This window comes from Polypterus senegalus, chromosome 4 (genome assembly GCF_016835505.1).
Source record: "Polypterus senegalus isolate Bchr_013 chromosome 4, ASM1683550v1, whole genome shotgun sequence".
NCBI classification, from domain to species: Eukaryota; Metazoa; Chordata; class Cladistia; order Polypteriformes; family Polypteridae; genus Polypterus; species Polypterus senegalus.
This window is the reverse complement of record NC_053157.1, coordinates 15,216,663-15,228,798: the sequence shown is the minus strand read 5'-3', so window position 1 is coordinate 15,228,798 and position 12,136 is coordinate 15,216,663. Positions and strand designations below refer to the sequence as shown.

At 37.9% G+C, this 12,136-nt stretch overlaps 1 protein-coding gene across 3 annotated transcripts in view; it reads right to left on the bottom strand.

Annotated features, from left to right (window-relative positions):
• rbm46 (RNA binding motif protein 46) overlaps nt 1-12,136 on the bottom strand; it is a 67,992-nt gene that overhangs the window by 38,675 nt on the left and 17,181 nt on the right. Inside the window, exon 4 of one of the 3 annotated variants that reach the window (XM_039752726.1) lies at nt 8,286-8,298. The exons of the other annotated variants lie outside the window; for them this stretch is intronic. Coding sequence (XP_039608660.1) covers nt 8,286-8,298 — 13 coding nt within the window. The remainder of the gene's footprint in view (nt 1-8,285; nt 8,299-12,136) is intronic. 3 annotated transcript variants of the gene reach the window in all.

The following is a 12,136-nucleotide window of genomic DNA, read 5'->3' as shown; positions in this document are numbered from 1 at the left end:
TCTCACCGGGCAACTCCAGAGTGGTAGAGAGTCCAGCCCCTCTCAAGGAGATTGGTTCCAGAGTCCAAGCTGTGCGTCGAGGTGAGTCCGACTATATCTAGCCGGAACCTCTCGACCTCGCGCACTAGCTCAGGCTCCTTCCCTTTCAGAGAGGTGACATTCCACGTCCCAAGAGCCAGTTTCTGTAGCCGAGGATCAGACCGCCAAGGTCCCCGCCTTCGGCCACCACCCAACTCACACTGCACCCAACCTCCTTGGCCCGTCCCATAGGTGGTGAGCCCATGGGGAGCCTTTCCTTCCTACCTATCTATATATCTATCCCCTTATATATTTTTATATATCTATTATACAGTGCCTTCCCTGTTTATTTATAGATCTAGTGCCTTCTCTGCCTGTTTGTCTGTCTGATTGCATATAGCGCTGAACTTACTGCTCTGTACTATTCTGTCCTCTGCATATCCTGAAGTACAAAAGAAACAGCACCATACAGCAACATGTGCGAACTGGCAAGATCGGGGAAAAAACACGCGGTCACTGATTACAAACCGCAAGATGAATGAAAGAGACAATATATGTAAAAACATCATCGCACTAATGCAATATTATTTGAAAACAAACAGTGTCAGATCGGGTTTGAATACACGCTGACGCTGTTACAGAAGGCGTCAGCTTATTCAGTGCAGCAGTTTCAACGCACAGTACATGCAATATGAGTTGAAAACGAACAGCGTCAGATCGGGCGCATATTCAAACCCGATCTGACAATGCTGTTTTCACATAAAGATGCGCTATAACTCAAATGTGATTTATTTGGAGACGCGCTATACTCAAATGTGATTTATTTGGAGACGCTACTACTCGAATGTTATTTATATAGGGAAGAAAGTACAATGTCAGGTGCTCATTCAGTGTAATAGGAACCATAGCACAGAGAGATGTGTACACTGCAACAAGTACACATGTCGTGAATGTAGGAAGGGTGTGTGGAAATTGTTAATATTTGAATGTGATGATTTTATATAGCACGGATCGGAAATCAGCAGTTCTTAGCATTGCACCATGCAAGCTGTCGTATCAACCGCCTACTGTAACTTGCTTTATTTTTTTCTTCACTTATAGTCTAGAATAAAAGTGCACTTGTTTTGTTATACTTGTACACCAACATATGTTCCTGTGTTTGAGCGACACGGGCATGCTCAAAAAATAGGACGTAATGCCACAAAAAGTGCACGCAGGCACTTCAGTTCGCAAGCATTGGTACGAGAATGCAGTCACAAGTACGCTGCAGAGCTACAGCGCATCTTTATGTGAAAACAGCAATCTCAGATGGGGGGTAGGGAAGGATCCTGAACACGACTGAGACTGAGAATGAAAAGTGAAAAAAAAAAAAAACTAACCTTTACAAGTATCATAAATTACTGGCTGTTACACACTGAAATCAAATGCGTGTTTTTATTCTAAAATAGTAAGAATAAGAGCAGTTTACTTCTCAAAATTGAACCATGTGGGATCGAAATCATGACCTTTTGGATACTAGTCAGTGGCTGATACCATTACGCTACCATGGTAGCTGTAGTAAGTATGTGTCAATATGGCATGCTAAGGTGGCTTTTTTCTGCAGTTATATTTTTGAATAAAAGCATACTTGTTCTATTATATGTGTACCTTTTGTGGAAGTGTTTGATATTTGGACTTCAGGCTTCATACATTATATAGTTTATGCTTATATTTTGTCATTTACTACAATATGAAAAACGTTTCTGTTTTAAAAATGTGTTTACACGGATTACTGTAGAAACGGAACACACGTGAAATGCGTGTATTCCAAATAATGATCTATTCTTTCCACTCTAAAACTCCACTTCACTCCCAGATAATCAATCAAGGCATGAGCTGGGAGAGGTTTGTGCCCGTTCTAAGTCGGTGGGGGGACGGAATAGCCGGCTGCTTGCAGCCTGATTTTTATCAGCACATTTAGATGACAAAAGATGCTGGTGGAGAGCTGTGAACGATTTTAAGAAGCGATTTAAGGTGGGACGGAATTACGAGTTTTTTCGTAGGCTCTGGTAATTCTAGTGTTAATATGGTTTCAAAACTAGGGGTGGGGGTTGATTTGTTCTCAATCCTACTATTTTGTAAAAATTGACCAAAAGATGGTTTCAAAACTATAAAATGGAAATTAAATGACCTTTTAACAGAATGCTGGTCAATGTTCTGCTGTTTTAAACGTACAGTTACTAACTAAAATGTAATATTGTGCATTACAAGACATGGTTATTTTGATATGTGCATGAGATTAATGTACAGTGTTTTTGACAATGTCATCTTTCTAAATTTTATATTATCTTGCAAATATTCAGTGAAATCTGGGAAAAGGCTCAAATATCTTAAAACTGCACCGATAAAGAAATGGTGATTACCACAGAAGGAAGAACAGGTTCTGCATAATACCCAGAGAAATGAGCACACTAATCCCTACACTCACATAGTGCATTGCACATTTTTCATTTATAAAAATACTCTCCCAGTTTTCATAAGAATGTTATAAACATTCCTGAAATACAAAACACTCCAAAAGTTAATGAAATGCATTCATTTCTAAAGCTGAGGCTCATGATAGTTATTTTAAGATATTATTTTAGATATTTAAATCCTTAATAAGTTCAGTAATAAGGATATACCAGTTAAATACATTTTTGCATGACTCAAACATAAAATAAGATTTGAAAAAAATAACAAAATCACAGAGGAACAGGGGCAGCATATAACATGGGTATCCAGTATGATTTTTGGTGGTTGCACTTGACTTATGTTAAGTGAATATTCCCCTTCTATTATGTAAACCTACTGTCACTGCCAAGTGTGTAAATCCGCTAGTAAAATTGGTCAATTCAGTAGCAACAAGTTCAAGGTGGCTTCTTATCTGTTCTCTGTCCAATTTCATTCTCCTTCGATGTTACAGTAAAAGGTGACAACACAAATTAAATAAACTGGAACTGCTTTTAGGTTTCTATGAAATTACATTCAAATCCGACTCCCACACTTTATGTATGAATTTGCATTGTATTCACATATTCTCCATGAACATTTCTTCCATATTCCTTAGTGATGCAGGTCAAGTTAGTTAGCTCTTTTAAACTCTCTCAGTTTGAATGCAAGTCCTCTGATGAACAGGAATCCCATCCAGGATTGTTTCCTACCTTGTGCCTGATACTGTCAGGATAAGCTTCAGCCTTCTGTGGGTTCAGTGTATGTTAGAAAGAGATTAATATTTAGCAGAGACAGTGGGAAGGAGAACAGCAAAATAACTATAATGAAAAAAATCCTTTTTTTCAAAAATAAAATGTATAAAATTGATGTGACACTTTATTTTCCTTAGTAAATTAAATATTTATGAATGCTTTCAGAGAGGTTTACAGCATGTTGAGTGTGTAATTATATGCTGTATGGATTTGTAAAACTAATTTGGCATGGTATCTCTTAAAGTGTTCTTTGAGCATGGTATGGATGGCTGAGTGAAACATACTCACTACTTTTTATTTGCATGAGCTCCAGGGTAAACTACATCCTAAACTCTTCACAATAGTTGAAGTAGTCTAATGGGAATATTGCTCGGAAAAAGGTCCTTTCCTTGCTGACTACTGTATCCCTCTGTGGCTATGGTTAGGCTGACCAAAAACTTAGTTTGCTTCCTTACCTTTCTCCTATTAATCTGTGATGCCTTACAAATATTTGATTTCATTATTTATTATGTTATTACTAACTGTTGATTGTTCACTATGCAAACAGTTGAAACTATGAGTGAAAATGGTTACGGCCACAAAAAACTCATCATCAAGGTATGTTTAATTCAGAGAGAGACACTCCATCAGCAGTAACACTGTCTATGCCTATGGTGCCACTGTTCTTCCTACCTCTCTTGTTCCACAACTTTACAGCTGCACTGCAGACTGTAAAATGGTACAGCTAAACTTCAATGTTGGGAAAACAGCAGGATACTTTGACTTAAAAGTTCCAGACAATGCAGTGAAGGATGTACTCCTAAATTCATTCATACGTCTATGATAAACCTTACTTTTTAATCACTTAGTTTTCATGAACTGGTGCCTATTTCTGCAGCATCAAAGGCAAGATAGGCCAAGTCTTTAATGAAATGTTTTCAATAGCAAGAATGCCTGCCAGCAAACACACATTTGCTTTCTCCAGACCAATTTATTCTTTCATTTATACTTTTAACAGCAGCTTACCTCAGGTTCACTGCTTTATAAATAAACAACCTGGAAATATATATATATGCATCCTCAATTACAAAATATGGTATTCAGAAATAGACAAAAGGTAAAAAAAAAATCCTTACTTTTTTACTTTGCCGAGAAAGGAAAGAGAAATGGACATGCTCTACAGTTGCTTCTAATATTTTTTATGGACAAGTTATTTTTGGTATATCTGAAAAAAAATCATGCCTTTCTATGAGAAGCATTTGCAAAATGAACACTAGCAGAAAGTGGCAAGTTCAGGAAGGCCACCACTTAATGGTTCTGGCAAAAGGACTAAACAAACTCATTATGGGGATAATATACTGTTAACATTTTGATGATTCATGTCATGATGATTGTTATGAAAATGGAATGCATTTAAACAGTTTTTGTGCAAGGGATGCAATTATATGATTGTTTTATAGACTGTGTGAAATAATACAGAATAACTTGCAAAAAACTGTATATACAGACAAAACAAAGCAAACTGTGCTTTACTGTAATATGCTTATGCGGGGAAAAATTACATCAGCACAGAAGGGTGTCAGTTTCCCTTAGAATTACGTACTGTTTCCACATTACTGTTTCCATAACTTTCTCTCTTTCTTTCCTAGGTGACGAAGCGGAAGCGGAAGTAGAAGCAGACAATGGCCGACAGTGAGATGAATCGCGTTGCCATCGTTGTCGAGGAACTCCAGGCACTCGACAAACAGATTCAGAAACTCCTGTCTAGACGAAGGTACCTCAGAGACTTGAAGACTCGGCTGCTGGACAAACCACACCAAACAACTGAAGTCGGCGTAACATCAACCCCACCTCGTGCCGCTCAAGTCCAAGGGCAAGTAAGCTTCACCCCCGCGCCTCGTAGGAACAACGACAACGCTGATGAAGACCTCGACGGGTTTCAGCTTTGCAGGCGGGGGTTCAAGGCTAGAACACCTCCAGCGGCACAGGCGAGCATTCAAATCCAAAATCGATTCGACCCTCTCCGCGTCCCCAGTCTGCCTTCAACCCCGGGTGATGTAATCGTGGTAGGTGATTCCATTGTACGAAACCTGAATATCACATGCCCTAATCAAAAATCCTTTGTTTCTTGTTTTCCCGGTGCTCGAGTTCGAGATGTGATGAGGCGAGCGCCGACCTTCTACCAGAAGCACAAGAGGGCAATTGGATCCATCATTCTACATGCCGGCGTAAACGACATAAGGCACCGAGAGTCAGAGGTTCTCAAGGCTGACTTCGCAGCACTAGTTGAAGACACGAAGGAGAGACCCCATCCGCAAAAATCTTCATCTCGGGTCCACTACCTCTCGTCAGACGATCGCATGAATACTACAGTCGTCTGCTGGGTTTAAACAACTGGCTGAGAGGCTTCTGCGAGAATCAAGACATCGGGTTTATAGACAACTGGGATCTTTTTGGGAAAGGCGCTTCTTCAAGCGGGATGGACTGCATCCGAATAGATTTGGCGCCCGGGTCCTCTCCGAAAACATCGCTAAGGTAATTCGTCTATCTTGACTGTCTACTTCTACTGCTAACCCCTTACGTAATGCTACTGGTTTGATAGGACATAATGGCTTAACAGAGTCTTCCGTTAAAGTGCACATCATTAATAATCTAATAACAAATCTTAATGCACGTAAAAATCTAGGCAGTGCGGCAAAACACCAATAATTTAATTGAAATTACTACTTCAGATCAACACTGCATTAAGACTATAAAAACGGATTGTAGATTACATAAAAAGTACACACAGAGGCGTTAACAAAAATAACTTAATTTTTGTTCCGATTACCGATAACACGCATAAAATTCAGCTCTGCCCTTCAGAAACATTAAATATGGCACTATTAAATGTTAGAGCTTTAACTAACAAGACATTTTTTATAAACGATCTTATTAGTGATAGAAACATTGATTTTATTGCGCTAAATGAAACATGGCTTAATTCAATGGGCGGCAGTTTTAATGAATCTGCGCCCGGATTACAGTTTTACTCGTGCGACCGCCAGGGAAAAAGGGGCGGTTTGGCAAACATTTACTCGAGCGATTAAAATGTAAAGATGTTAGTTTTGGTAAATTTAAGTCCTTTGAGTATCTCGCCGTTGTTATTCATGGAGATTCTCACGTTCTCGTATTATCCGTGTATAGACCTCCTAAATATAACGCGTCTTTCCTTGAGGAATTCTCTGACTTAATGTCAATTTTAGTTACAAACTATGACACTCTTAATAGTGGCGACTTTAACTTTCATGTCGACAATCAGTGTGACCAAAAGGTAAAGGAATTCATGAACCTCCTGGACTCTTTTGATTTGAGGCAGCTCGTAAATCAGCCTACACATAAAGCAGGTCATACGTTAGACTTAGTGATTACTAAAGGACTTAAAGTTGATATAAAGCAGGTCACTGATATCGGTCTATCAGACCATTTCCTTCTACTATTTAATATAGAAATAAAGATAGAAAACGCTCATGAGAAGCATTTTGTTAAAAAACGCTTCTTTGACTCATCAGCAGCTTTAAAACTTACAACTATTCTAAGCAATCAGTCCGTTTATAATGCCAGCTATAATAGCGAGGATAATGTAAATAGTAAAGTGGAAAACTTTAATTCTAAAGTAAGAACTGCTGTTGACATAGTTGCACCTGAAAAGACAGTTAAAAAATCCTCTAGCATTGTTATTCCATGGAAGACCCAAAGAGTGTCTGATTTAAAAGAACATGTCGTAGAGCTGAGCGTAAATGGAGGAAAACTAAACTAACTATCCACTATGAAATATTAAAAGTTAAAATAACAGAATACAATAACACTGTCCGTCTTGAGAGGCTGCTATTTCTCTAATATTATAAATAACAATGCTAGTAATCCCAGAGTCTTATTTTCAACAATTGACCGTCTGTTAAACCCAGGTAACACAAAGGAATGCCCCCAGAATACTTCCAGTGAAACCTGTGAGAACATTGCTGTATTTTTCAATCAAAAATTAAAGATATTAGAAATAACATAGTATATCTCCCCAACACTGCAGAACCTCCAAAGCCCGGTACTCCATTATAAACAAATTAAATGCTTTCACCAGGATAGATTTACCTGAATTACATAGTATAATCTCTCAACTGAAACCCTCCACCTGCGTCCTTGACCCAATACCAACCAGGTTTTTCAAAGAAATATCAGGCGTCTAATTGACAATATTCTGGACATAGTAAATTCGTCATTAGATACGGGGTCTTTCCAGACTGTCTTAAGACTGCTGTAGTTAAACCCCTTCTTAAGAAACATAATCTTGACCCCTCTGCCTTTGAAAATTTTAGACCCATTTCTAACCTGCCCTTCTTAAGTAAAATTCTAGAGAAGGCAGTCATTATGCAGTTAAATGACCACCTAAATAAACATGCTATTCTTGATACTTTCAGTCAGGCTTCAGAACAAATCACAGTACAGAAACTGCACTTGTTAAAGTAGTAAATGACTTGCGGGTAAATGCAGACAGAGGCCATTTATCTGTTCTCATCCTCTTAGATCTGAGTGCTGCATTTGACACCATTGATCATAATATTCTTAGAAATCGCCTTAGTCAATGGGTGGGCCTCTCTGGCAGTGTCTTAAATTGGTTTGAATCCTACCTGGCAGGGAGAAAATTCTTTGTGAGTTGTGGTAATCAAATCTCAAAGACACATGATATCCGATATGGTGTTCCACAAGGCTCTATCCTGGGTCCGCTGTTTTCTCAATCTACATGCTTCCGTTAGGTCAGATTATCTCAGGTTACAACGTGAGCTACCACAGCTATGCTGATGACACACAGCTGTACTTATCTATAGCACCTGATGACTCCGACTCTTTCGATACACTAACACAATGTCTTACTGGTATTTCTGAATGGATGAATAGTAATTTTCTCAAACTAAATAAAGAAAACTGAAATTTTAGTAATTGGCAATAATGGATTCATGAGGTTATCAGAAATAAACTTAATGCACTAGGATTAAAAGTTAAGACGGAAGTAAAAAATTTAGGGGTAACCGTTGACTGTAATCTGAATTTTAAATCGCATATTCATCAGACCACTAGGACAGCATTTTTCACTTAAGAAACATAGCTAAAGTTAGACCTCTTATATCATTGAAAGATGCTGAGAAATTAATTCACGCTTTTGTTTTCAGTAGACTAGATTACTGTAACGCACTCCTCTCAGGACTACCCAAAAAAGACATAAATCATTTGCAACGAGTGCAGAATGCAGCTGCTAGAATCCTAACTGGGAAAAGAAAATCCGAACACATTTCTCCAGTTTTGATGTCACTACACTGGTTGCCTGTGTCATTCAGGATTGACTTTAAAATACTGCTTATGGTTTATAAAGCCTTAAATAATCTCGCTCCATCTTATATATCGGAATGCCTGACACGTTATATTCCAAATCGTAACCTTAGATCTTCAAATGAGTGTCTCCTTATAATTCCAAAAGCTAAACTTAAAAGAAGTGGTGAGGCGGCCTTCTGCTGTTATGCACCCAAAATCTGGAATAGCCTGCCAATAGGAATTCGCCAGGCAAATACAGTAGAGCACTTTAAAAAACTGCTGAAAACACATTACTTTAACATGGCCTTTTTATAACTTCACTTTAACTTAATCCTGATACTCTGTATGTTCAATTCTTCATAATAACTATTCATGGTGGCTCTAAAATCCGTACTGACCCCTACTCTCTCTTCTGTTTCTTTTTCCGGTTTCTTTGTGGTGGCGGCCTGCGCCACCACCACCTACTCAAAGCATCATGATGCACCAACATTGATGGACTGAAAGCCAGAAGTCTACGTGACCATCATCATCAGGTCCTTCTATGAAAACGCTAAATACAAAGAGGACTGTTTGATTTATGTTAGGTAGATTGCCCAGAGGGGACTGGGCGGTCTCTTGGTCTGGAACCCCTACAGATTTTATTTTTTCTCCAGCCTTTGGAGTTTTTTGTTTTTCTGTCCACCCTGGCCATCGGACCTTACTCTTATTCTATGTTAATTAATGTTGACTTATGTTTATCTTTTATTGTGTCTTCTATTTCTCTATTCATTTTGTAAAGCACTTTGAGCTACATTTTTTTGTATGAATATGTGCTATATAAATAAATGTTGATTGATTGATTGATTTAGAACACTTGTCCTGATTTAATGTCCTAGGCATTTTCAGTCCGTTTAAAATTTCAGCTGAGATCTGGTGGACAAAATAGTATAGTAATCATCTTCTTTAATAAAACCCCTGTGTGTGTCTTCTGGTGAAGTGCACATGCGCGGGGCCACGCCGCACATCACACCATGCCCCGCCCATGCGCACGGCACCATGGACGCACACACACTGGAAGCTGGGCACACAGTGAATGGCCTTGCCACGGTTGCACATGATAAGCAAATAAAGGACATCATTGCTGGGGAGAGTGCTGATTGGGTAGTCGTGACCGCGCACATAAAATCCGTTGCTGGGGAGATGCCACACATACAATAATCAGCTGCACGCCACCACAGATTAAAATACTTGCTGGAGAACTGCACAGTACTTGCTGGGGAGACACCACAGGCACGATTATCAGCTGCATGCCACACATTACATCAGTTGCTGGGGACACTCTGCTGATTGCCCACTGACAGAAAATTAAAGTCATATTACGGACAACAAAGCCAGTATTACTGTCAAAGAAAATTACAGGCATTTTACGGAAATACAAACCAGTATTACTGCGAGAGAAAATTAAAGGCACACAATACAGTGACACATATTACAGCCACACACAAGCCAGTATTACTATAAGAGAAAATATTACGGACATATCTAATAACAACATGCCACCCAAAAAAAAGGACACGTCAAGTAGGACAAAAGACACAGACAATCAAATCCTATATAAGCAACATCTCCTGGAAGAACGGTCAGCTCAACAAGTAAACATCAACAAAAGAAAGGCTGAAAAACAAAGAAAAATATGAGCAAATAGATCGATTGAAGAAAAAGAAAATGACGTCGGAAAAGCGCTAAAAGAGAAAGACTCAGAACAGCAAACCTTAGAAAAAGTTGGCATTTACTTGCCAGAACCAGTATTCAGCCACAGTCAGTTATATGTTGCATTATCAAGAGTTAGAAGTTTTCCATGTTGTTGTCAAGGTTGTAGATGGTCCTGAACAAGGCAAACTGTTGCCAAACTCAGAATATTTACTAGAAATGTTGTCTATAATAACATTTTATAGAAACATTTCATGAGGTAAAAAAAATAGAAAATTTTTCCTAAATATCTTCTCAAGATATTGTGTATTACAGATTGTTACAAAGTTTTACACTAAGGCAATATTAATTAAACTTACTGTATTGTAATATATGATTCTATTTTATTTTTATTATTATTTTACTTTAGGCTTCTTGCAAAAATATTTGACAAAAAAAAATTAAGACAACTAACAATGAGGTCAAGGTCTCTAACCATTTAATATAGACTGTTCCTACTAATATTTATGCACTACTGTTCTAGCGCCCGTTATTGTAACTAATGTTAATAAAAAAGAAAAAGGTCCTGGTGTCAGTAACACATTATTACTGCAATTTGCTTAATTTATCTCAAATATTTCTATTTCTTATTGTCTTTATTTTTTACTATTGTTTTTGTGACAATGTTGTGTAGGTCTGTCTTACATGGATACCACCATTTTGGTTATAAGGAAGTGCCAGGTGGTGCTATACAGGTTATTCATAAAAGGCATTGTGTGTAATGTCACCACGTCTGCATTATAAAAGGTAGCCTTGCTCATTATGCTGTGTCCAAACTATGAAATGACAAACTTCAAAGGTACAACTCTGTATAAAACAAATAATATAAACACATCAGAAACTACTTGGATTTGATTTTCATTTAGTTTCTACTTTGACATTTGCTTAGCCCTTTGTGCTTAATCACTATAGGTTTTCATGTAATGACATTTGCTAATTTTTTGAATATTCCTTTTTAAAATCCCATAAACCCTGACATCTTTCTTATTCTGTCCCTCAGTTAATATCATCTCAAATGTGGCAATCTGTTACTGTGCACAGGGTCCAGGGTACTATCAACTGGAACAATATGAAATTGCACAATAAAAAAGCCCTAGAGACTAGACTTGTCTAGACACCAGACCCAACAATGCAGACAAGCTGAAGGCGGCTATCAAAGCATCCTGGGCTTCTGTAACACATCAGCAGTACCACAGGCTGATCATCTCCTGCCATGCTGCATTGATGCAGTAATTCATGCAAAAGGAGCCCTGAGCAAGTATTGAGTGTGTACATGGACATACTTTTCAATAGGCCAACATTTCTGTATTAAAATTTTTTTTTATTGGTCTCATGTAATATTCTAATTTTCTGAGATACTGATTTTTGAGTTTTCATTACCTGTAAGCCATAATCAACAAAATTTAAAGAAATAAACGCTTAAAATATATCACATTGTGTGTAATGAATCTATATATTAGTTTTACTTTATGAACTGAAACACTGAAATAAATTAACTTTTCGATGATATTCTAATTTATTGAGATGCACCTATAGTATATAAAGAGACATCGATGCTTATTTAAACTCAATTTGCTGTTGGAACACCATATAGTGATACAATAGTCAAAATGACAGAAAGATACTGTAGCGGACAGAAGCACATCTCAAATGTATAGGGCCAAGTACCTGCAGTGGTCTACGTATGTGTATGTCTCTTCTGGCACTTATTACTATATAGAAATGAATTAAGTGTTAGCCACCTTGTGCCACTCCAAGAAGTTGATAATAGCAATTTCAGCTTTCTATTTTACCTCGGTGTCAAGTCTTTTGATCAGTTCTTTTGCTTTCTCTTTCCCTGTCCT